Below are 27995 nucleotides of genomic sequence, written 5' to 3'. Positions count from 1 at the left end.
TGAGTGTGAGTAAGTGTGTATGGATGTTTCCCAGAGATGGGTTGCGGTTGGAAGGGCATCCGCTGCGTAAAACATGTGCTGGATAAGTTGGCGGTTCATTCCTCTGTGGCGACCCTGGATTAATAAAGGGACTAAGCCGAAAAGAAAATGAATGAATGATTAAAACGTTTAGATAAACATTGCAGGCCATTTATTTGCTTCTAAATGTGCTACTACCACACCTTAACAAAATATCTGTTAATTAATAGTTTCAATATTTTGTGTTTTCTGTTTATTTACTGTTGTGAATTACATTATGGGATGTTGATCTCTGCTCCGTTGACTTCTGATGGTCAAAATTCAACTCTACAGAGTAACAAAGGGGCTTTTATTGACTTTTCAGTAGTTTGAAATAATATTATCTATAAGAAATAATATACAGAGAAAGAAGTCTGTAAAATTACAGAATATGTACTGGCAGTTTATCACAAGGTTTTTGTACTGTAATAAACAACACCAACCCGGACAATATATAACTTAAAAAGAAGTAACCTTTTTCCAACATTTTAAGGTTAAAAGTTGTTGAAAGAAAGATCAAGATCCCATAATGCAATACAAAACCATATATAAACATAAATGTGAATCACAAAATAGGGAAAACTGCTAATTTCTGGATATATTTTTTACAGTGCAAGAGTACTTTCTGAAACTAAAAACCGTTTGAGTAAAAGCTGAAAATGGTTTGAGTAAATACAGGGACTCTGTCTGGAGTAAAACGGTAATCTGGCTTACTCTCTGTGTGGTTGAGCACCCAGGAGTTGATGCGTTCAGCGACGGCTGTGGACTGGCTGAAATCCACCGTCTCCACCTCGGCTCTGAAGTACTTCTTCATGAGCTGCAGGAAGTCTTCATTGAAGTGGACCCCCGTCTGCAGGAACAGCGAGTTGGCCAGACGGACCACATACTGCTCCTCATCTGTGGACAATGCCTGGCTCAGGTTTCTCAGCAGAGAGAACTCTTCATCTGGAGCAGGTCAACAGAAAAACACATACAGTTAAAGTCAGAATTAATAGCACCCCTGTATACCCCCCCCCCCTTTTTTTTGTTTAACAGAGAGATGATTTTTTTCAACACATTTCTAAACATAATAGTTTTAATCACTCATATCTCATAACTGATTTCTTTTATCTTTGTCATGATGACAGTAAATAATATTTGACTAGATAATTTTCAAGATACTATACAGCTTAAAGTGACATTTAAAGGCTTAACTAATTAGGCAAGTTAGGGTAATCAGGCAAATCATTGTATATTAGTGGTTTGTTCTGAATATTTTTTTATTTGAATTTATTTTATTTAACAGGGACAATGCTCATTACTAAACAGTGAAACTGTAAATAAGCCAGAGTTAGCCACAAGGGCTAATTTTCATCCGTTGCCCCCTGCCAGATTTTAAAAGGCAACCTAAAATCAAAAAACTTATCACACATACAAAAACAGTAAAGACAAAGGGATAAAACATGTAATAAGAGTTCTTAAAATGTTAGACAAAAGAATTACACATGATTACAAACTTGATTTGCTTTAAGCCACACTGAAAAAACTGATGTCTGCAAAACTGTTGCAAACAATCTATTTGAGTTGAATTTAAATAAACAAATTAATTTTAATAATGTTCAACTTAATTTGTTTGTTTAAATTCAACCCAAATAAATTGTTTACAACCATTTAACGTAAAAAAACTTTAGTAAATCCAAGGAATCATCTTTGAATAATTTTTTTTCAGTGCATTTCTTTAACTTATATTTAAATGTTGAATAATTTTTAACACCCCTTAAATCAATAGGAAGTGTGTTCCAAAAATGACTGGCTCTAACTGCGACGACTGATTGTGCAAACAATTGATTGTGTTCTGTAAACAATAAAAAATGTATAAGGGGGCTAATAATATTGATCTTAAAGAGCCCCTACTATGTTTTTTTTGAAAATGAGCTTTCATGCAGTGTGTAACAGCACTAAGTGAATGAAAACATCCAGCTGAGGTTTAACTCTAAAAGTGCAGCATGTTTAAAACTATTGATTCTTTAATGAAATAGTCGATTCAGAGTCAAATAAATGAATCGAGTTGGGTTGGGCGACACGGTACATCACCAAATATGTAGTACCGGATCTGATAAAATGTGAACACGCCTTTCCCTTCAGACATTAGTGGAGCGCAGGGGATCATGGGATTGATCATGACATGAAGATGACGATCAATGACAGATGGAGATTTTGCTGTGGGGAATAAAGGGTTAAAGTTCATTTTCACAACAACACCACAGTATAGCCCACCGTGTGCTGTGTTTGCTCCTGTCCTTTTTCCGATTATTGATACAATAACCTAAGGATTATTGCATTATAAGCATTATTTTTAAAACTACTTAGTAAATTACAATTTCTGAGAAAAACTACTCAATTACAGTAATTTAAGTATTTGTAATTTGTTACTTTACACCACTGGGAATGTACAATAAGATCATACTTTAATAAACAGTTAATAACTTTATAATGTGCACGTAATACTCCAGTAGAAAATAGCCTGAATTGTTTGTGACCTAAACTAAAGTGTTACCAAAAGAAAATCAATAGTAAAAAGTGTCTGGTCATTGTTCTGGCCAACAGACTAGAGCTTCAAAAGTGAACAGCCGAGCCCTCATCTACTATCCTTTTGACGTCAGATGACTGCACCTTCTCTGAAGTGACTGTAGCCCACGGCCTGTCTGATCTCCTGTAAAGAGGAGCCGCGGGCGCCCAGCTCCACCATGCCCAAAGCCAGAGCCACGCTGAGCGGAGAGAAGATGATGTTCTCCTCTCCGCTGCTGATCTGGAGCTGGTGGTAGAGGCGCACGGAGAACTCTGCCGTTACGTCTTCGGGCACGTCTGATGCCTGACAAACACATCCACGCAGGAGCAGCAGCAGCGGCAAAACAACCAGCAGCAGCATGATGAAGGACCAGCTGAAAGAGGGAAGTGCAAGGGAAATATTAATGCAGACTAATGAATGGGACATAGTCAATGTACAGTTGAAGTCAGAATTATTAGCTCTCCAGTGAATTTTCACTTTCTTTTTCAAATATTTCCCAAATGAGGTTTAACAGAGCAAGGAAGTTTTTACAGTATTTCCTATAATATTTTTTCTTCTGAAAAAAGTCTTATTTGTTTTATTTCGGCTAGAATAAAAGCAGTTTTTAATTTAAGGTAAATAATGACAGAATTTGGAGTTTTAGGTGAAATCTCCATTTAAAACTCTTTCTCCATTAAAAATCTTGTGTTTATTTGGCAAACACACATACAGAACTAGAACACGTTGTTGATAGATGGGATACAGCTGTGGCTGGAAGTTAACAAGAATTAAATACAGTGCATCCGCAAAGTATTCATAGTGCTTCACTTTTTCCACATTTTTTATGTTACAGCCTTATTCCAAAATGAATTCAATTAATTTATTTCCTCAACATTCTACACACAATGACAATGTAAATTTTTTTTGGAAATTGTTGCAAATTTATTAAAAATAAAAAACCTGAAAAAAAAAAAAACACACATAAGTACATCAGTATTCACAGCCTTTGCTCAATACTTTGTTGCAATTACAGCCTCAAGTCTTTTTGAATATGATGCCACAAGCTTGGCACACCTGTCTTTGGAAATTTTCGCCCATTCCTCTTTGCAGTACCTGTACGATGTACAGCCATTTTCAGATCTCTCCAGAGATGTTCAATAGGATTTAGGTCTGGGTTCTGGCTGGGCTACTCAAGGACATTTACTGAGTTGTTGTGAAGCCACTCCGTTGATATTTTGCCGGTGTGCTATGGGTCATTGTCCTGCTGGAAGATGAACCGTCGCCCCAGTCTGAGGTCAAGAGCACTCTGAAGCAGGTTTTCATTCAGGATGTCTCTGTACATTGCTGCATTCATATTTCCCTCTATCCTGACTAGTCTTCCAGTTCCTGCTGCTGAAAAACATCCCCACAGCATGATGCTGCCACCACCATGCTTCACTGTAGGGATGGTATTAGCCTGGTGATGAGCGGTGGCTGGTTTTCTCCAAATGCAACGTCTGGCATTCACTCCAAAGAGTTCAATTTTACTCTCATCAGACCAGAGAATTTTATTTCTGATGGTCTGAGAGTCCTTCAGATGCCTTTTGGCAAATTCCAGGTGGCAAGTGGTTTTCATCTGGCCACTCTACCATACAGGCCTGATTGGTGGATTGTTGCACAGATGGTTGTCCTTCTGAAAGGTTCTCCTCTCTCCACAGAAGAACGCTGGAGCTCAGACAGAGTGACCATCGGGTTATTGATCACCTCCCTGACTAAGGCCCTTCTCCCCTGATCACTTAGATGGCCGGCCAGCTCTAGGAAGAGACCTAATGGTTCAAACATCTTCCACTTATGGATGATGGAGGCCACTGTGCTCATTGAGACTGTCAGAACAGCAGAGATTTTTCTGTAACTGTCTCCAGCCTTGTGCCCCCAGACAATCCTGTCTCGGAGGTCTACAGACAATTCCATTGTCTTCATGCTTGGTTTGTGCTTTGACATTTACTGTCTACCCTGGGACCTTATATAGACAGGTGTATGCCTTTTCAAATCATGTCCAATCAACTGATTTCAATATCTCAAGAATGATCAGTTGAAACAAAATGTACCTGAGCTTAATTTATATATATAAAATTTACTAAATTACCCTTTAATTGTTTTTTATTAAAGTCTACCCTTTACCCAACCCTCACAGTAATGTAAAAACAGTGATTATAATGAGCATTATTTATATTATTTATTAAATTACTCATTAAATTGTATTTTATTAACATATACTGTACCCCAACACTCACAGTACTGTAAAAATGTTCATGTTGTTCAGTGTCAAAAACATTATGCTATATTGATGTGGGCATCCTCAGATGTATCCCAGATAGACTTTACCCCAGAACGCTTATATTGAAGTCAAATGTCACAAATCATAATGATTAGCCCTCCTGTGAATTTCTTTTTCAATTATTTCCCAAATGATGTTTATTAGAGCAAGAAATTAGAAAATATCAGTATTTCTGATAATATTTTTCTTATCGGTCTTATCTGTTTTATTTCGGCTAGGATAAAAGTAGTTTTTTTATTTTTTTTAAACCATTTTGAGGTCAATATTATTAGCCCTCTTTTAGCCTATTTTTTCAGATTGTCTACAGAACAAACCACTGTTATACAATTACTCTAACTTGCCTAGTTAACCTAGTTAAGCCTTTAAACGTCACTTTAAGCTGAATCCTACATCTTGAAAAATATCAAGTCAAATATTATTTACTGTCATCATGGCAAAGATAAAATAAATCAGTTATTAGAAATGAGTTATTAAAACTATTATGATTAGAAATGTGTTGAAAAAAAATCTGTTAAACAGAAATTGGGGAATAAAATAAACAGGGGGACTAATAATTCTGACTTCAGTTTCGTTAGTCGAAATCAATACCAACATTGTAGATAATTAACCATGTTTACAATATACAAACAGTACATTTTAATATATTTCATTACCAAATCACCTGTTTAATTTTTTTTCTAGATCAATCATCAAATCAGCTTTACTGCAATTCAACAATGTAAGTAAATGATGAGAGTATTGTGTTTCTCTTCAAACGGTTACTGGCGCAGTTCTGCATTAATGTATGGAATTTGAGTAGAACAGAAATATGCCGCATTATGGAGGTAAAACAGAGGGTTAATGCGTCTGTTTCTCTCTGACTGCACCATCATACCTGTTCACACACATTCAGCCTCACGGATTTAGCTCTACCTTCAGCCTGGTGTGCCTCAGCCTCTCTGCTTCAGCCGTTGCCTGGCAACAGTGTTTTCCACACAAACAAAGAATGCAGGGGAGAATGTGGCCTTGTGCCATTGTGTGATGGAGAGAGAGAGAATGAGTGTGTTGACAGGTTGGGCTGAAGTATGTGTGTTTGTTTACTCAAAAAATATATTTTTGCTGCATGTTCAAACTATTTATTTAAAATCAGATGAAACAACACAATTCTTGCCATTTTTTGGAACAACTTGGTAGTTTTAAGTTCACCTTTAATTTCTGTTTGGCTGGAGGCTTTTGGAAAACGATGATGCATTTTAGTCATGTGACCAATTCATGATTAAACTACGGTTGTTGCTAGATCAGATACGATTACTGTCAGAAGTTAGCGAGAATTATTTATATTATTTATTAAATGTCCCATTAATTGTATTTTATTAATGTCTACCCGTAAACCCAACCATCACAGTCCTGTAAAAATATTAATTATTGGTATACAGTGTCACAAAAATGATGCTATATTGATGTGTGTATCCACAGCTGTATCCTATCCAGATTTTACCTTAAACTACTTATTTTAAATGAGCTGAAACACAATTCTAGTAATTTATGTGGGACAACTTAGAGTTTTAAGTTCATTTATTCATTTTCTTGTCAGCTTAGTCCCTTTATTAATCAGGGGTTGCCACAGCGGAATGAACTGCCAACTTATCCAGCATATGTTTTATGCAGCGGATGCCCTTCCAGCTGAAACCCAGTACTGGGAAAAACCAGCCTGAGCTCACGAGAAAATGTAAGTATTATACGTTTTGTCAGTTTAGTGACTAATTCATACGAGTTCAGTCTTACGAAATTGTACGATTTTAAAAAGGAGGCGTGGCACATAACCCCACCCCTAAACCCAACCGTCATTGGCGGATGAGCAAATCGTACGAATTAGATTGTACGAATTAGCCCCTAAATCAAAAAGTTACGAATTGCCGTGAGATTGTGTTGGAAAAACCCATACACACTCAAATCACACACATGCACTACGGCCAATTTAGTTTATTCAATTCACCTATAGCGCATGTGTTTGGACTGTGGGGGAAACCGGAGCACCCGGAGGAATCTCACACCAACATGAGGAGAACATGCAGACTCCACACAGCACACTGACCCAGCCGGTGCTCAAACCAGCGAACTTCTTGCTGTGAGGCGACAGTGCTAACCAGTGAGCCACCGTGCCGCCCTCTGTTTAATACTACGTGCATCTGTACATGGATTTCAAGCATCAACAAGCAACTGATTCATAAACCTGGTCCACAACCCAAAGAAAAATTGAGCTTTTTCTCATCTGAACATGACCTGAACCCTTCATCTAGGATACTCTTGGTTTCAGACTCATTTGCGCAGGCTGGTGTAACTGGACCTGACCCTGGTGACCAAGGTCTGGGCTGAAAAACAGATGGCCGCTTGTGAACGCCGGGTACACCTGAAAACAGCACCAGACCCGGCTGACCTTTCACTCACCCACGGTGGATTCTGTGCATAGGTCAGACGGCCACCTGGGAGAACTCAACGAGACCACCAAACACCAGAAAGAAACCAGTGATAAAGGCAACCTGGCTGTTGTGTGAGCCGTTCTCTCTGACAACTGGTAGAAAATCAGTGGTGATCGCATGTGCAAAATCTTACTATGTTTTAGGCTCATTGCATAAACTTAAGCCACAGTGTTAGATCACACTCTCCACACCAGATAAATACGATCCAGCCCCAGATGCCAGATCTTGTCAGGAAATGTCAGTATCTCGAGGTATTTGGACAACAAGTCAGCAGAGTTTCCAATACCTAAACCTGTTAACCAGAATTCAACTGCATTAACAGAAGTTGATGGTGGAAGGAAGCCAGAGAAGAGCAGATGCAGGACAGCACAAACATTCATTCATTTTCTTTTCGGCTTAGTCCCTTTATTAATCAGGGGTCGCCACAGCGGAATAAACCGCCAACTTATCCAGCACATGTTTTACGCAGCGGATGCCCTTCCAGCTGCAACCCATCTCTGGGAAACATCCATACACGCTCACTCACACTCATACACTACGGACAATTTAGCCTACCCAATACACCTGTACCGCATGTCTTTGGACTGTGGGGGAAACCGGAGCACCCGGGGGAAACCCACGCAGAGAAAACCCACGCAAACGCAGGGAGAACATGCAAACTCCACACAGAAACGCCAACTGACCCAGCCGAGGCTCAAACCAGCAACCTTCTTGCTGTGAGGCGACAGCACTACCTACTGTGCCACTGCGCTGCCCCCAGCACAAACATAACAAATGTTATTATACAACAGACTACAAGACCTTGAATTAGAGACATACCCTCATATCTCATATCAGTGGAGAGGAACATTTCATGAAACATCATCAAAATAAGACTAAACAATGGAAAAAGCACTAAAAGCAGAACAAGTAATAAGAAATATATAAAATAAAGAAATCAAATTAATAAATTATTAATATAATAAATAATAAACATGAAGGAATTAAAAATATGAATCAAATAAAAGATTCATAATTGATTATATAACCATAACTGAAATTATCAATGTAAAACAAATAACAGGAAAAGAATTGATTTCATTTAAAGTACACACAGGTTATAACAAATCCCAGATTCTACAACAGTAATATGTTTTCGTTTAAAATCACATATTTTTGAATGCGTTTCGGCCTTTCGTCCACACTGAGAGGGGATTTTTAGGAAACAAAAACATCTATTTGAAAACGCTGTCCAAAGTGTTGCAGTGGACTGTGAAAATGGAGGCTTTTGAAAACAATGATGCATTTTAGACATGTAACACAGTCATGTGACTAATTCAGCTAACCTGGTGGATGACATACAGTAGTAAAGCAGATGTTTTTGATGCTGTCCATTTTGTAAGCTTTAGTAAAGATTAATGTCAGTTTTTGCATGCTTCATATTGCATATAAATGAATGGCATGCTTACGGTGCAGGTAAAAAAAAAGCACATGAACAAAAGAGTTTCAGTATTTTTAGTGTGGATGACCATTTTTTCACACATGGAGCATTTTTAGACAAAAACACTAATTTATCCAGGCACTTAGGCTGCACAATACACTCACCGGCCACTTTATTAGGTACACCTGTCTAACTGCATGTTAATGGTAGGGTCAGAATTTGGCATCAACAACATGAAAGCATGGATCCATCCTGCCTTGTATCAATGGTTCAGGCTGCTGGTGATGGTGTAATACTGTTGGGGATATTTTCTTGGCACACTTTGGACCCATTAGTACCAACTGAGCATCGTGTCAACCTACCTGAGTATTGTTGCTGACCATGTCCATCCCTTTATGACCACAGTGTACCCTTCTTCTGATGGCTACTTCCAGCAGGATAACACCATGTCATAAAGTGCAAATCATCTCAGACTGCTTTCTTGAATGTGACAATGAGTTCACTGTACTCAAATGGCCTTCACAGTCACCAGATCTCAATCTAATAGAGCACCTTTGGGATGTGGTGGAACGAGAGATTCACATCATGGATGTGCAGCCGACAAATCTGCAGCAACTGCGAGATGCTATCATGTCAATATGGACCAAAATCTCTGAGGAATATTTCCAGTACCTTGTTGAATCTATGCCATGAAGGACTAAGCCAGTTCTGAAGGCAAAAGGGTCCAACCCAGTACTAGTAAGGTGTACCTAATAAAGTGGCCGGTGAGTGTGTATCAAACAATTATTGTTATGGTGATAATAATTTATGTAATATCCATATAACAGAGAAGTGCAAAACACTTTGGTAATTTTATGTGCCAAGCATTTGTGTGCTGCATACATAGGTTGTTATCCAAATCTGACCAATGAAATTGGGCCTTTACCATCTTCATCCTCACCTCTTTAGTAGGTGCTGTTAGCTGAACCTTGAGCTGAACATAAATGCTTATGGTGGGGGACAAGAATGACAGGAAAATGACAACAGCCAATAAGAATTATTATTTCTGCAGAGGTTTTCAGTCATTCGTGGTGTTTTAAAGTCTAAATGTTTGCACCTTGACTGTTTTTTTTAGTTATTTATTTATTTTTTAGATTTAATTAGATTGCACGTTGCTATTTTTAGGTGAACAATTAGTCTGTGCAAGTTAATCCTCAATCAATCAATAAGAAAGTAATCTTTAATCAAAATCTGACTTTTTGCTTCAGCATTTATAGTGGCAGTCCGTCTCTGTTGACGTCAGTTTGAAGCTTCAGCCACAATAATCTTAACTACACCCCTCTTACACTTTATTTGCTATAATAAAAATATATTCCTGTATTAACTTTCTACATCCTTGTATGTTTCAGCTCCAGCTCCAAATGAAAAGCATCAAAAGTAAGAGCTAAAAAAGCACGCCTACACTGCCCCGTTTCACAAACATCTTGACTATGTGCACTCAACAGGGTTGAGTACAGTTTTAAGGCAGTTGGGATGGTATGACATATTTAGAGCAGTTTCTTGCTCTCTCTGTGAGTGTGTGCGTCTACAAAAGAAATAGAAATGGTTTGAACTTGATTTTACTTGAACTGATAGTGACATCTCAGGTTTTCTTGGCATAAGTGTCAGATATGAAAACGTATGCATCTGTGCTTTGAGTAAAAGAATGACCTTCCATGTAGTGTGTAACACAGCTCTAAGTGAAGTGAAATATCCAGCTAAGGCTTAAATCTGAAAGTGCACAGTGCTTAAAACTATTGATTCATCTATGCAAAAGTCGACTCATAGTGCTTCAAATTAATCATCTTGATAACGAGTCTTTAGCGGTGTCGGCGTGACGTCAATACGAAACTTAAGCCCCGCCCAATTGTTGCACGAGCAAACCCGGGAAATTTGAAACCTGTGGCCCCGCCCACAAACACAGTAGCAAAGAAAAGAGGAAGACAAACACTAGCAGATCCCGGTTGAATCAAGTCATGAAGACTCTGTGATCAGCTGGATATTATTGGAAATGTGTGGGGAAACTTAGTGTTATTTTCTCTACCCAAAGATGAAACTGTGAAGAGTCAGTGGTTGAGGTTTATTTTTGCAAAAATATCTCAGCATTATAGCCCAGCCTTGTGCTGTTCCCGTAATTTTTCTGAGGAGTGCTACAGCAATCTACACGCTCACAATGGGGGATTCATCGGCCGTTTGTTAAAGGAAGGATCAGAAAAGACTATTGATGTGTGGGACTTTGTCAGAGTTCGACAGGACCAGTTTCTTCCTCCATTTCACAAGTGTAAGTAAGTGCAATTAAAATGGTTGCTGCCTTGTTTCCTCTAGTTTGCAAATAATGTATTTAATTGTGTTTTGTTACTTGTAAGCGCTTGTACTGTATCTGGTTAACTCTTTATATTCTCATATCGCGTCTAAAGCCACGTTGAAAACGCGACGCGTGCTGCATTTTTTATGGATTTAAATGCATTTGTGAGCTCGCGTTCCACTGCTGTTTGTTGTTGCTATGGCCACCGTCGGCTGTTCCTACACAAGTGTGGCGGTCAAGGTTCAAAACAGTTCAGCTTTTGCCGCTGTGTGGATTAATACTGAATGTGTCATGGTTAAGAGTAGAGCATTATGCTGATGTTTAACTGCACTGCTGCATTGGGCTCACACTAACATCTGCCAACATTTGGTCCCTGAAAATCCGGGAGGGGGAGGGGGTTAGGTTCGGTGGTGAGGTGTCTGAATAACACTGTTGAGAACTGGGTACGGTGTACTGTGGTGTTAGTAAGTTAACTACTATGAAGAATGTTTCGGGCGGCCGCTGCGATCACATCCTATACCAATGTTGGCGACCCGGGGGTTTACCAGACCGTACCAAACTACTAAAGACCGGGGGTGTGGTGGTGGTTGAAATTACAGGAGTTTTCCCGGGATAAATAACATAATTGGAGGGTAGCGGGAGATAGGTCTGAAATACGGGAGACTCCCGGGAAAAACAGGAGTCTTGGCAGGTATGCTCACACATACACTCTGCACTCTGACTACTTCAATATTGTTGATAAGCCGTGCTGGGCATTTCACTCTGTCTCGCACTGAACGCAGTCGACCAGGCTGTCATCGGTCTAGTTAGCGCAGATTAGCTTCGCGCTAAGGAGGGGTTTGGGAACAAATGAGTCACAGAACGAATCATATGGGAGTCGCTGGGATAATTAGGTATAAATAAATGCATATTATAAGACAATGAGGTGGTTTTTTTGACCTTGCATGCATATCAGCCTGTTGTTGGAGACCTTCAAAACCAAAATATGACCCTTTTTAATGTATAATAGGGGCTCTTCAATAAAAACACTGGCAGTTTTAAAGTGATTTTAATAAAAGTATTACATTATTCATCATTAATGGCATTTGTCATTTGCTAAGGGGCTGTTCACAAACACATACAACAGGTTTTTTAAATCTGCAAAGCTGTTTTCAATGTTGGATAGCTATGCAAGTACTGAAACTTAAAGAGTCGTTCATTCATTCATTCTCCTTTGGCTTAGTTCCTTATTTATCAGCGGTTGCTACAGCAGAATAAACCGCCAACTATCCTGGCATACGTTTACGCATGCGGATGCCCCTCCAGCCACAACCCAGTGCTGGGAACCACCTACACACTATCACATTCATACAGACACTTATACATTAAGGTCAATTTTGTTTACCCAATTCACCCATAGCACGTCTTTAGACTGTGAGGGAAACCAGAGCATTCATTTATTCATTTTCTTTTCGGCTTAGTCCCTTTATTAATCTGGGGTTGCCACAATGGAATGAACCGCCAACTTATCCAACATTTGTTTTATGCAGCGGATGCCCTTTCATCCATACACACTCACTCACACTACAGTCACCTATAATTCACCTATAGCACATGTCGTTGGACTTGTGGGGGAAATCGGAGCACCCGGAGGAAACCCACACCAACAGAGGAAGAACATGCAAACTCCACACAGAAATGCCACCTGACCCAGCCGGGACGCGAACCAGCGACCTTCTCTGTTGCTGTGAGATTAGCAATTACTCAACCTCATGTCATTCCAATTCTCTGGGAACTTAGTTCATCTTTAGATTACAAATTAAAATATTTTAGATAAAAACCGAGAGCTCTCTCATCTTCTATTGATCGCTATGATCATGAGACATTTAGTCCAGACTAGGAACCAAAAACATTGTCAAAACATTCCATGTGAATTCAGTGGTTCAGTTTTTCAGTGGTTAGTTTTGGCAACTTTATTAGTTCTTTAGTTCCTTGACTGTTGCTGTCTATGGAGGATGAGAGAGCTCTCAGATTTCATCTAAATATTTTATTTTCTCATTCATTCATCTGTAAAGATGTGCCCTGCCACCCTGTGAAGGAAACTCATTTTAGCCGCTTGTATCTGAGATCTTGTCCTTTTGGTCGTGATCCATAGCTCATGGCCTTAGGTGAGAATAGGAACGTAGATTGACCAATAGGCTTCGTTACTGCTGCCACTGCACTGATCCACCTCTCAATGTCATGCTCCAACCTTCCCTCATTCGTGAACAAAATCCCAAGATACTTAAATTCCCTCACTTGGGTAAGGAATTTCCTCAAACCTGGAGATGGCAAACCACCTTTTTTTCCGGTGGAGCACCACGGCCTCGGACTTGGAAGTGCTGATTCTCATCAAACCGCCCCAGTGCATGCTGATGGTCCATGTTCGATAAAGTCGACAGAACAACATCGTCTGCGAATAACAGAGATGAAATTCTGTGGTCCCCGAATTGGACCCCCTCCAGCCCAAGACTGCGCATAGAAATTCTGTCCATAAAAATTATAAACAGAATTGATAACAAAAGGCAGCCTGTCGGAGTCCAACATGCACTGGAAAAAAAGTCTGACTTATTACCGGCATTGCAAACCAGACTTCTCTGTTCATGCTCCTCCATTAACTGCCACCTTATCGTGGTGGAGGTGTTTGAGAGCCTGAGCATTTCAGAAGTGTTATTGCAGAGCAACAAAAACAGCGTGCAGAAGTATAAATGCACAGCAATGCGCAAGGCAGGCGCTGTGGGTCACGCCGATCACTCGACGCAGAAGTATAAACCAGGCTTAAGAGCTATGTTGTCGGGGGTTGATGGCCCTGGTAGGGTCTCCCAAGGCAAAAAGGTCTTAGGTGATCGGTCAGACTAAGTGTGGTTCAAAAACCCCTTATGAGCGCAAAAACAGAGAGGACCGTGACGTCACCTGGTGTGGCACAGCCGGGGCCCCACCCTGGAGCCAGGCCTGGGGCTCGTATGCGAGCACCTGGTGGCCGGGTTTTATCCCACGAAACATGGCCAGGCTCAGCACTAAGGAACAATGTGGGGCCATCCTCCTGCAGGCCCACCATCTGCAAGGGGAGCCATAATCGTGCATTCACACGGGGCTTCTGTGTCAACGTTTGACCAAGGGCATGTCTGAAGTTGGGGCTGAAATTAGTCTGCAATCAGCTACTCCCTGAGATGGGGTATTTGCATTAAGTGATCTGATTGGCTGATAATTCCGTTGGTGCTTGAAAAGTTGAGAAGTGGTGCTGATGGATCCACAGTCTAGTTCGGCAACACCTGAAGTTACCCATTCAAAGTGAATGGGACATAAGAGGCCGGTGCATTGAGGAGCAGGTGGTGGTTGAAGGTTAGGACCATGACAACCCGATTGTCAGGTGCAGAAACTGGCTTTGGGACATTTTATTTTTTTGTTATGAATTTTATTGAAAGTCTTGTGGGATTGGCAGGACATCTAGGTGCATAATTATTAATCAAATTTTCATGTTTGGGTAAACTAACCGCTTAACAGCTGTATTTTGTTACTTGTGAGTTTGATCAAGAACATATTGAAAGAGGAGAAAATGGAAACACCGGCATTCAAAACATGACATGTTAGTGCAATCTGAAACCTCAATCACTGTGTTTAGAAGTGCTGTGGAAGAGTCGAAAATTGAGATATAATGGTGAACGATTGGTTTCTGACACGCCCTGTAATATGGCCAATCACAACAGACTAGACCAATCTGACCAAATCTGACCAATCAGAGCAAAGTTGGTTCTCAGAAAGATGGGTTTAGAAAGATCGGATCCATGAACCAATCATTTCAGTGTTCTAGATTTTTACATGTGAGGTTTTTGGGTCCAATAAGCAAGACCTCAGTTTTATCTGAATTTAGTATTAAAAAAAAAGTTTAGTCATCCAATTTAATCACAGCTATACAATCTGCTAATTTTGTAAATTTATACAAATTATCAGGTTGAGAGGAGATATTAAGTGGTGTAATGATATCGCCTAGCGGTAGCACATATAGTGTGAAAAGTAAGGGACCAAAACTGAACCTTGTGGTACCCCACAGTGTACTTCTGTGCTGTATGATGCCTCTTCATTAACAAATTGATAATGTTCAGATAGATAAGACCTGAACCAGGCCAATGTAGTTCCTGTAATACCAACATAATTTTCAATCATATCAAGGAGAATATTATGATCCATTGTATCAAATGCAGCACTGAGGTCCAATAACACTAAGAGAGAAATGCAACTACGATCGCACGATAGAAGGAGGTCATTTTTAACTCTTAGGAGTGCTGTTTCTATGCTTTAAATGCGCTAAATCCAGATTGTTTCTCTGTAGGAAGGAACATAGTTGAGCAGATACAACTCTATCCGGGATTAAACCGTGTTTTTTAACAAGGAACGCTTAATGACAGCTAGTTTAAAAGTTTTAGGCACATATCCTAAACTTAGGGATGAATTAAAAATATTACGAATAGGTTTAGAAACTTCTAAAAACAATTGTTTTAATAATTTGGTCAGTATAGGATCTAATGTAGATGTTGTTGATTTGGAGGAATTTATCAGGTAGACCAGGGGTGTCCAAACTCAGTCCTGGAGGGCCGGTGTCCTGCATAGTTTAGCTCCAACTTCCTTAAACACACCTCCTTGAAAGTTTCTAGTATACCTAGAAAGAGCTTGATTAGCTGTTCTATTGGGGTTGGAGCTAAAATATGCAGGACATCAGCCCCCCAGGACTGAGTTTGGACATTCCTGGTTTAGACAGTTCTACCTACTGCTAAAAAAAGTCTGAAGTTTATCCATTAACGGTCTACAGTGCACTAACGAGGAAGATAAATCGTTTTGTAAGAAGCTGCAGAACAAAAACGTTGGAAATAGCACAAAGATTAGTTTTTCCACCAAGTTCTGAACAGAGCCCGTATTTCCCAAAGATGATCATTCATTCATACAGACGGCTCTGTCATCATCAGAGGGAGAAACACAGTTTGTGGCACCAGAATGCTCCTTTCACATCGATCAGCCTCATTTTTTTCTGACAGCATGGCCCAGATTGAGCAGAGCACACTGGGTAAACTGCCATTTCTCTCCTACCTTCTGGCTCCAGACCCAGTGGTGCAATGGTCTTTAGAAAGGGACATGGAAAAAGCAGGAGCAGGATTTGACTGCAGGTGAAATGTCATCAGAATGAGACCGAATATTCACATGGAGGGATGCAGAGGAGAAGACACACCAGTTGAGGAGTTAAAGAGCCATGCAGTGACAGCACACTAGTGAGGGAAGTCCACTGGAGACCAGAGAAGTGCAAGACACGGGTTAGCTTTAATTAAACTCCATTAAAGCAACTCACACCCACAGGAACCTGCTGCTCTACAGGACAAAGTACTGTTATCAGTCTGGTGCTCAAACTGCAGAGAGCTGAGCTAAACAGGCAAATGAAGCATGGTTGAAGTCTACCACATGCTGGCTTAAATTCATTTCCCTTCGAGTCCCTTATTTATTAGAGGTCACCACAGTGGAATGAACCCCCAACTATTCTGGCATATGTTTTACACACTGGATCCCCTTCCAGCCATAACCTAGTACTGGGAAACACCCATAGATTCTCACATTCATACACATTCATCCAATTCACCTATAGCGCATGTCTTTGGACTGGAAACCAGAGCACCCAAAGAAAGCTCACGCGAACACAGGGAGAATATGCAAGCTCCATACAGAAATGCCAACTGGTCCGGCTGGGACTTGAATCAGCAACCTTTTTGCTGTGAGGCAACAGTGACATCACACTTACCAGGCAGATTGAAGGGTCAAGCTTTAAATAATGAAATGATCAAAACCCTTTGGTTTGAGCATGATGCTAATGGTCTAATCCGATTCAATTCATTATGCTAAGCTAAGCTTCATTATGCTCCCGCCAGACGTGTAGATTGGCAGAATAGATTCAAGTACTTTTCAGCATTAATGGTGCCAGCACAGAAGTGCAAAGGCACTGACACAACCCCATACGATGACAGACCCTGGATTTTGGACTTGTTGCTGGAAATTGTCTGGATGATCCTTTTCTTGTTTTGTCCAGAGCACACAGCATCCATTTATCTCCCCCAAAAATACCTAAAATACAGATTTATCTGACCACAGTACATGTTTCCACTCTGTGATGGTCCATTCCAGATGCTGGACACTGTTAACATAGGGCTTCCTTGTGGCACAGTACAGTTTTAACTGGCATTTGTGGATGTAACTTCGTATTGTGGTACTTGTCAAAGGTTTGCCAAAGTTTAACCCATGTGGTGATATCGCTTATAGATGAATGAGGATTCATGATGCAGTGTTGCCTGAGGGATTGGAGATCCTGGTAGTTCAGCTTAGGCTGCGCGCTTGTCTTTTACACACTGAAATTCCTCCAGATTCCTTGAATATTTTACCTATGTTATGCACTGTTGAAGGTGAAATATCCAAATGTCTTCCACTCTTTCTTTGAGAGGAAAACACAACACAGGCTCATTCTGAAAATCTAGCCCTAAAGACGTTTCTGGAGATCGCGAATTACATAGTCAGAGGCATGTATGGCTGCATTAAATTTTTTATTTAATTTAAACTCCGTAAGAAGGCTTTTCGGCTGCAACCAGTTTGTACCTTTAGCGCGACATGTACGTCGGCGGACTTGAGACGCAGAGAGGAGTTGACCAAGACAACGGGGTTTGAATCTGGTAAAGAGCGGTTCCAGAAAGCAGGTAAGACAAAAACAGAATCCAAAAAATAAAATAAAGTAAATAGCAGTGTGAGAATGTGGTAAAATCTGATAACGTGGTAAAAAAAAAAAAATCAGATGAGGGCTTTTCTTTTTTTGGGTTGCTTTTGAAATGTGTTGGTTGGGTTTAGGGAAGTAGGCAAGCGTGTCAATCGATAAAATTGGTTGGTTTAGGGAAAGGGGGGTGGGTCAATTAATCTTTCGCTCAGTTAGTCAAAAAGTCAGTCGACAGCAGCCTCTGGTGGATTTACCAGAGAACAGCCGGCACAAATTGCACTCGTAAGGGAAATTTGAGATCTCAAAAACCGTACACAGCGGCCTTTTGTGGATTTGTGAAAACAAAAACTGCAGAAAAACGTACCGCTGGGACATAATTTCGCGGTCTCCAGAAACATCTGTAGATGTACATTTTCAGAATGAGCCTGGGTTGGGAAAACATTGTTTTTAAACATTTCAATAATTTTCTTACATATTTGTTAGCAAACTGGCAATCCTCGGCCCATCTTTGCTAATAAAGACTAGACCTTTCTTGGATGCTGCTTTTGTACCAAATTATAAATACAGGGCGTACTCACACTATGTACAGTTGCCTTGAACTGGGCCAAAGCACGCTTGTCCCCCCTCCTGTCTCCCCCGACGGCGCGCACTCACATTACATTCGGGCTTGGGCACGCTTACGTCATCGATGATGCGCTGTTTAGTAGAGAAGCGCTCTCACTCAGCACAGTGGAGATTTCTTTAGTTATATTGTTTTAGTCGTTTGGAATAAGGTGACATGCAGTCAAATATTTCGCCGAACAGATCCGCCACGTTTGACGCTCATAAACAGTCATGAAGTCCTCGTGCTGCAGGAATTAGGAGGTTTGCTGAAGGTGCACCTGTGGTGCAGTGAGGAGTTTACGTTTTTAATAATCTATGGCAGTTTGCGTTCATTGAACTGTAAGAATGATTAATAAATCCATATAAAACAGTCCCTTAAAAGTCATGTCTTGCTTTCAGTTTCGGGCTTAGGCGCGTTTTGCACTCACACACAAGCGAACCGCGCTCCAACCGGGCCAAGGGCCGGCCAAGTTAACCGTGCCTGAGCCCGATTCAGCGCACTCACACTTTTTTTAAACGATCCGGGAAACGGTAAGTAAATTTGGAAATCACTAATTTCTTTTTATTTGCGCATTCTATATTGTCCCAACTTTTACTGATTTGGGGTTGGAAATATATAACTAAACTAAACGCCATTTGAACCATTCTGAACTTAATTAAATGCTTATTCTAACTGCATTATAATAAGTTTCTTCACTTATGAATCATGCTTATGACTTTCAAGTTTTTTTCCAAGATACTCGATAATGTTAGCTCACACATCATTAAAACAGCAATCTACAAGTACAATATGATATTATTGTAGATAATAAATATTCCACACCCCTAGTGATTACGTCAAGGTCTGGATTTGACAAAAAAATTTACTAAATCACTGTTAGATCTACTTTAATAGTATCAATATCTTGATCAATAAACAAAAATATCCACAGAAAATAAATAACACTTTTTTTTTTCCACACCAGAAGCAAAAAAGTCATATAGGTTCAGAACAAAATGAGGGCAGGTTTTCATTTTAAGAGTTTGTTTCTTCATCTCGCAGCAACCCAGAGTTAAAAATCGTCTTTTATCGTTCACAAGTTCAAAGGCAGAGTCACTTTCTCCCTGTGCTGACGAGAGCAGACGTGACTCAGAAATGCAGGCGTCCTTCAAATCCAGGCCTCGAGAGGGTGAAACACTGACAAACCCAATCTCTGGCAATGCCAAAACACTTTCTGTGCATTTCTATGAGAGGATTATTATCGACATGAACCTTATAACTTCAAATCAGCAGTATGTCTGTTCTTTTGAACTAAAAAACACATGAATCATAAAACTTAAGTGGTACCCCACAATAATTTTTTTGTTTTTAAAAGACGTCTAATAGATGTCTAAACATAGTCGTCTTGGCTAAAACAAGACTAAAATTGCGCTGTCTCTTAAGAATTTGACGACTAGTCTAGTTTTGGCCTATTAGACTTCCATTAGATTTTCACTGACAGCCCAAGTTTAGCCTTGTTTTAGCCAAGCTGTCTATGTTTAGACGTCTATTAGATGTCTATTAAACACAAAATTGTTTATTGGGTAGGGTATTAGTTAAAATAATTAAATGACAAACAATTTAAAATCATTTTCATGGTTTCTGCTATTTTCATTCTTCCATGGCGGGGCGCCACACCAAAATTCATCTACATTACAGCTTCTCATTCAAAACATTCAGCTGTTTTTTTAAATAGCGGGTTATAAATCGCACCAAAACGTTTTAAAAGGTAAGTGAATTATAACAGCACAAACTTTTCTGTAATCGTAGTAGTGCTGTGCGCTATTCGTTTAACCCTTTGAGCTGACCTGCTGACTGACTGACTGATAGGTGCGAGATGCATGAAGCCAGCAAACACGAGGTCTGTGGCTCTGCATACAATGACTTTATCTTGCTGGAGTGTGTAACCGTTTCACTTTACTTCAGGACGCATTAATGCCGCTATGTAGGTCTATTGGAGACATTCAAAAAATTCGCACTTCAGCAGCGTTTATTTGAGAGCGCACAAGAAAATCTGCACTTGAGCAGCGTATATTTAGGGGTGCGCAAGAAGTTGTGCATGAACAGAGGAAATCGGTGCTCGAACACAGAGATCGACATGCTCGTACTACATGAACGCGATCTCGACTTGTAATACTGCGCTCACGACATTTGTCAATGAAATAACGCCACAGGTAGTGGGTAGATCTGTGTAAAAGGCCCAACAGAGTCTGCCGCCACAGCTGGAAAAAATCCTAGAGGAAACACTGATATATAACATGTTATACATTAGTCAAAATCTTAGTTGTCCTATAAACAATACTTCACTTCAAAATGTGTTAATAATATCGAAACAACAGAAGTACGAAGTATAAAAATAGTTTAGTTCCTTACAGCTTTTAAGATTATTTATATAGGGAATGTTTAAATATTGCAATAAAAATACATCATTTTCATTCATTCATTTTTCTTCAGTATAGTCCCTTATTTATCAGGAGTCGCCACAGCGGAATTAACCGCCAACTTATCTAACATATGTTTTACACAGCGGATGACCTTCCAGTGCAACCCAGTAATGGGAAACATCCATACACATTCTTTCACACCCATAAACTACGGCCAATTTAGTTCATCCATGTGTTTGGACTGTGGAGGAACCGGAGCACCCGGAGGAAACCCATGCCAACATGGTGAGAACATGCAAACTCCACACAGAAATGACAACTGACCCAGCCGGAACTCGAACCAGCGACCTTCTTGCTGTGAGGTGACAGTGCTAACCACTGAGCCAATGTATTGTTATTTATCATTTTGACTGATTGTCCTTAATTTACAGTGTATGTTTAAATATTGTAATAAACACACAATATTATTAAATGATAAAACAGACAGACATAAAAGTACTTAATGTAACTGTATTAAAATGATCTGGGTTCACTACAGCAATTAAGAAAACTAAAATATTGTTAAAACAAAATGAGCATAACATTAAAATATTAATAAGAACATATTAAAATATGGGCTACGCAGTGGCACAGTAGGTAGTGCTGTCGCCTCACAGCAAGAAGTTCGCTGGTTCAAGCCTCGGCTGAGTCAGTTGACATTTCTCTGTGGAGTTTTCATGTTCTCCCTGCGTTCGCGTGGGTGTCCTCCAGGTGCTCCGGTTTCCCCCACAGTCCAAAGACATGTGGTACAGGTGAATTGGGAAGGCTAAATTGTCCGTAGTGTATGAGTGTGAGTGAGTATGTATGGATGTTTCCCAGACATGGGTATCCGCTGCGTAAAACATGTGCTGGATAAGTTGGCGGTTCATTCCGCTGTGGCGACCCCGGATAAATAAAGGGACTAAGCCAAAAAGAAAATGAATGAATAATTGAATATTAAAATATTATGAACAAAACAACGTATTTAAATTGTATGAACAAAAACGATTGTATAATAACAACAACTTACTATTAAAACAGATTTGAAAACACTATTTAAATATGCAAATGTTCATTTACAGCATACAGTTTGAATGCAATACTAACCTAGAGTATTCAATGTGACCACATTATATGTGTATAGATATTGCATGGCGGCACGATGGCTCAGTGGTTAGCACTGTTGCCTCACAGCAAGAAGGTCACTGGTCTGCATCCCGGCTGAGTCAGTTGGCATTTCTGTATGAGTTTGCATGTTCTCCCTGTGTTGGCATGGGTTTTCTGCGGGAGCTCCGGTTTCCCCCACAGTCAGCCGAGTAAATTACGGGGTGCCTCAAGGATCAGTTTTAGGCCCTTTGCTGTTTACAATATACATTATTAGAAGACATGGGATCAGCTTTCACTGCTATGCAGATGATACTCAATTATATATTTCAATTAAACCTGACGAGACGTCTAAACTGTCCAAGCTAACTGAGTGTATTAAAGATGTTAAAGACTGGATGACCAACAATTATCTTCTCTTAAACTCAGACAAAACAGAATTATTACTTATTGGGCCTAAATCCTGTACACAGCAGATCTCACAACTTGACTTGCATTTAGAGGGATACAAAGTTAGCGTTAGCTCTACTATAAAAGATCTGGGTGTCATATTAGACAGCAATTTAACTTTTGAAAATCATATATCCCATGTCACAAAAACTGCTTTCTTTCATCTGAGAAATATTGCTAAGTTACGATGTATGCTATCCATCTCAGATGCAGAAAAGCTAGTCCATGCTTTTATGACTTCTAGGCTGGACTACTGTAATGCTCTGTTTGCTGGCTGCCCAGCATCCTCTATTAACAAACTTCAATTAGTACAAAATGCAGCTGCCAGAGTTCTTACCAGGTCTAGAAAATATGATCACATCACCCCAATTTTATCCTCCTTATACTGGCTGCCTGTTAAGTTTTGTATTGAATTTAAAATATTGCTTCTTACATATAAAGCTTTAAATAATCTAGCTCCTGTTTATCTAACCAACCTTCTGTCTCGTTACAATCCAACTCGCTCTTTAAGATCTCAAAACTCCAGGGCTTCTGGTAGTGCCTGGAATAGCAAAGTCGAGTAAAGGAGGTCGAGCCTTCTCATTTATGACTCCTAAATTCTGGAACAGCCTTCCATATAATGTGAACAACTGAGCCTAGTATCTCTCAATGTTTTTTTCCCTTCACTTCATCAATTGGTGACGTTTTTTTCTCGCCGCTGTCGCCACTGGCTTGCTCGGATCTAGACTTGTGGAGCTGCACTTCGGTGGATTTGCTCTTTAGTGTTTGAACTTTCAGCAGTGAAATTTAAACCACACTGAACTGAACTAAACTGAACTTCAACTCTGAAATCTGGAGTTTACTAGAACTAGGTTAAGCTGCTTTGACACAATTTACATTGTAAAAGCGCTATATAAATAAGCATGAATTGAACACTCCAAAGACATGCGCTATAGGTGAAATGGGTACACAAAATTGGCCTTAGTGTATGAGTGCGTGTGTGAAGGAGTGTATGGGTGTTTCCCAGTATTGGGTTGCAGCTGGAAAGGCATCCGCTGCGTAAAACATATGCTGAAATAGTTAGCGGTTCATTCCACTGTGGTGACCCCTGATAAATAATGGACTAAGCTGAAGGAAATTGAATTAATAGACGTCGCATACATCAAGCATTTTGATAAAAAAACAACAACAAATATTAATAATATTTAAGAAAAACACTAATTTATATTTAGACCAAAAAGTGGCGTATTTGCAAAATAAGTGTTATTTTATTCTGCTGAAATCTGCCACAAAAAACATACTTGCTATTCAGTAAAATACGTCTATTTGAGCAATTCCATGCAAATGTAAACCTTCCCATAAACAAAATTAAGTTCACCAAAATAGCGAAATCCTTTCTAAGTTTTTTGAGTAGTACTGTAAAAATACTCAATGTCTCTGTCAGCGTTTCCACACAATTATATTGGATTTACCAAAGTCACACACACACAAGAGTTTCCATATCAAACAATTTCACATCCACAATGAAGCTTTTTCCCTCATAAATGCAAAAATGTCAAATAAAATCAATCATTATTGTTCTATAGAAAGCAAACTCTTATCCTTTACATTTACATTTAGTCATTTAGCAGACGCTTTTATCCAAAGCGACTTACAAATGAGGACAAGGAAGCAATTTACACAACTATAAGAGCAGCAGTGAACAAGTGCTATAGGCAAGTTTCAGGTGTGTAAAGTCTAAGAAGCAAAGCATTAGTAATGTTTTTTTTGAGAGAGAGTAGTTAGTGGTATAGCCAGAGAGGCAGTTGCAGATTAGAAGGGAAAGTGGAGACTAAACAGTTGCGTTTTTAGTCGTTTCTTGAAGACAGCAAGTGACTCTGCTGTTCTGATGTAGTTAGGGAGTTCATTCCACCAACTGGGCAGATTGAATGTGAGAGTTCGGGAAAGTGATTTCTTCCCTCTTAGGGATGGAACCACGAGGCGACGTTCATTCACAGAACGCAAGTTTCTGGAGGGCACATATATCTGCAGAAGTGAGAGCAGATAAGAAGGAGCAAAGCCAGAGGTCGTTTTGTAAGCAAACATCAGAGCTTTGAATTTGATGCGAGCAGCAACTGGCAGCCAGTGCAAACGGGTGAGTAGCGGAGTGACATGTGCTCTTTTGGGTTCATCAAAGACCACTCGTGCTGCTGCGTTCTGAAGCAGCTGAAGAGGTTTGATAGAACTAGCTGGAAGCCCGGCTAGTAGAGAGTTGCAATAATCCAGTTTGGAGAGAACAAGAGCTTGAACAATAAGTTGAGCTGCATGAGCATTAGATGAGCATTGTTTCTTTTGGGTTGTGTAGTTTAATTCACAGAATTTCTACAAAGTATGCTGTGTACTGTAAACTCGCTAACTTTTTTGGTCACATCCATAGCGCATGTTTATTTTCATCATTTTAAATATAAAATATGTTTACAGATTGATATTTTTCTGATCCCATAACCCATTTCCGATCCCATTTTTCAATTTAAAGTTAACTTACGGTATTGTTCTGGTATGTTTCGATTTCTTACTGCAAATGTCACATCCATAACTCTGAAATGGTTCATGTCTTTTCTGAAGCAGAGAAATAATTGGTCAGTTGTTCAGCTATAGGGCACGTTTAGCACAAACAGTTCACAGACTTGACACACAATTGAAGAGCGATCAATAACAGGAGCTTTGCATATGCTTAGAAACGCCTTCGCAGATGCTCAGCGAACATGCTCATGAGCAACAGTGGAGTTCAGTGTATACTGTGCACTTACTGACACAGACTTTGAGAGAACGCAGATGTTTTTAATACTCTTTATGCCATCTGTGCTGTCCTGAGGCCAAGCAACGACTGCTAACAGAAAAAAACAATCCCTGGGTTTATATCTACCTCGTCACTGCTGAAATCTGACAGTGAGACATAGGGCTGAGCGACATGGCAAAAACGCAATCTTGATTCATTCTTTTCCATATTGAACATTAACAATATATATTTTAATACCAGGTGGCACGGTGGCTCAGTGGTTAGCACTGTCACCTCACAGCAAGAAGGTCGCTGGTTTAGTTGGCATTTCTGTGTGGAGTTTGCATATTCTCTCATGTTGGCGTGGGTTTCCTGCAGATGCTCCGCTTTCCCCCACAGTGAATTGAATACACTAAATTGACCATAGTGTATGAGTGTGAATGAGTGTGTATGGATGTTTCCTAGAACTAGGTTGCAGCTGGAAGGACATACCAACAATGACTGAAACCACAAAAATTAGAGGGTCCATTAAATAGCATAACCTATTTTTGGTGGCCGAAAATTCGGTGCATCTCTAATATCAACATGCTTCTAGATTCCCATTGTTGTACATTTCTGCTGTGTGATTGGCTCATAAAGGGCACCTATGGTGAAAAATCTACTCTACAAGCTATTTGGACAGACATATGTGTAGGTATAGTGTATAGACTGTCATATTGGGGTCATATAAACACACCCAGTCCTTTTTTTGCAATGTAACAACATAAAAACGGGGGACCAATTAAAGCGGTTTTCAGACCGACCGACCGCAACTTGACGTAGGAGTGCAGTCCCCCCACCCACCGAATTGATTGACAGCTGCGTGTATTAACATGTCTCTGTAGTAATGTGTATAATCATATCAACAAGACAGGACGGGCGCAAAGCAACCAGGAATAAAATGTTTGTTCAGTTCGCTAGGAACTGAACAACCAAAATCATCAAATGTGGTCAAGAGTGAGTTTTACACCGCCAACTATTCCAGGGTGGGTTTTATGTAGCGGACGCCCTTACAGCCGCAATCCATTACTGGGAATCCATGCACACATAAAACACTTATAGACTAAGGCCAATATATATATATATATATATATATATATATATATATATATATATATATATATATATATATATATATATATATATATATATTTTCGCCAATATTTGTGTGTGTGTCTCTATCTATCTATCTATCTATCTATATATATATAGAGGCCTAAGTGTGTGTGTGTGAATTAGTTCAGTGTTTAATTTTATTCATAATTTTGTTTTTATGTATGTGTGTGATGTATATTATGTCAAAATATACTTTTATTTTGGATGTAATAATTCATAATTAAACTTTGATATAAGGTTTTAAATTTGATACAAATTTCAACAACAGCGATGCTTGTCTTATTGACCTCTTTTTTATTTACAGAAACATAAAGTGTAATATTGTACACTATATATATATATATATATATATATATATATATATATATATATATATATAACTATGTTTTTTGGGTCAATACATCCCAGCAAGCACTTGACCCTTTACCATTATTCATGCTTTCAAATGAATGGCTTATGCACGCCTGCAAACCAAACCAAAGAAATCAATCAAACCATCAATATCCACTGATTGGAGGCGACCACCATTGAGTCAACCTGCGAGCCTGAAACGTGCTGCAATTCTCCTTCAACTCTTTCCACACCATTCCTTTCCAGTCTCCTCTCTTTCCTCACATCCCTCTCTTATCGATCCCCTGCTTTCATTGCCACCGATTGCACTTTAACACCTCATTTTCCCTCCCCTCTCTTTCAGTAGCCTCCTCCATCTCTCCATCTCTCTCAAATAATCCACGTTAAACACACTCTCAGCACACCTCATCTCCACGTGAGCAAACCAGCTCTTTTACACCACCAGGAGCAGCAGCAGACGCGAGAAAAGCATCTCCATTCCGCACGTCTCATTTACACAAACATGAAATAGGATTTGTCTTGCAGGAGATGATTTACGCATCCTCAGTTACGCCCAGATGTGGGATGCAGTGATGTCCGGCGTACTGTATGAACATAGCCTCCCTGATTCAATACAGACATTTTAATAATTGAATCAATAAGGAGAGGGTTTAAAAATAGAACATGGAGAAAAGCCAAGAATACACACACTCACACACACACACACACACACACCACTGTTTATCAATATTCAAACACTTGAACGATATAAAAAGCAGAAAAATTCTGAATGTTTTTTTCTTGTAATAAATGTAATGGTTAATGTTGAATTATTTACAGTATTTATGGAGAATTTGATTGTTTTATATTAATAAACAGCCTATAATATCCCAAAATCAAGTGTTATTACAGATAAATTACAAATGCAAGCAAAATATGATACAAAATTAAAAGGAAAACATGAAGAGATCACTTGTTATTAAAGGACATTCACGTTTGCACGTTTTCCTGTGGAGAATAAACCCCTAAAAACATGAATATGATAAGAGGGTTGATTTTAAGTCTTTCAGAAACCATCTTTCGGTTAGATAACGTAGGGAAAACGTGTAAATCTCTTACCGTGAGATGTCAGAGAGATGCTGATGCTCCGGGATGCTGATGTTCAATCCTGCTCGTCTATGCGCCCTCGCACACCTTTATTATGAGAGGCGGCCCCGCCCACTTTCTCCTCCGATTGGTCAGGACTAACGTTCGCTTTAAATTGCACCCATTTATATTATTTATGTCACCTCCGCTACTACTAACCTTTTACTAAAAGATAAACATTAACCTTAC

At 39.6% G+C, this 27995-nt stretch overlaps 1 protein-coding gene across 1 annotated transcript in view; it reads right to left on the bottom strand.

Annotated features, from left to right (window-relative positions):
* Window positions 1-27826, bottom strand: part of serpini1 (serpin peptidase inhibitor, clade I (neuroserpin), member 1) — a 44417-nt gene extending 16591 nt beyond the window's left edge. The window contains exons 1-3 of the mRNA XM_056478794.1: window positions 27780-27826; window positions 2710-2978; window positions 772-1002 (exon numbers count right to left, since the gene is read on the bottom strand). Of these exons, the coding sequence (XP_056334769.1) occupies window positions 772-1002; window positions 2710-2965 (487 nt within the window). The 5' untranslated portion in view covers window positions 2966-2978; window positions 27780-27826. The remainder of the gene's footprint in view (window positions 1-771; window positions 1003-2709; window positions 2979-27779) is intronic.
* Between the last annotated feature and the right edge of the window lie 169 nt (window positions 27827-27995).

The sequence above is a fragment of the Danio aesculapii genome, chromosome 18, assembly GCF_903798145.1.
Source record: "Danio aesculapii chromosome 18, fDanAes4.1, whole genome shotgun sequence".
Classification (NCBI taxonomy): Eukaryota; Metazoa; Chordata; class Actinopteri; order Cypriniformes; family Danionidae; genus Danio; species Danio aesculapii.
This window is presented reverse-complemented; position numbering and strand designations above follow the sequence as displayed.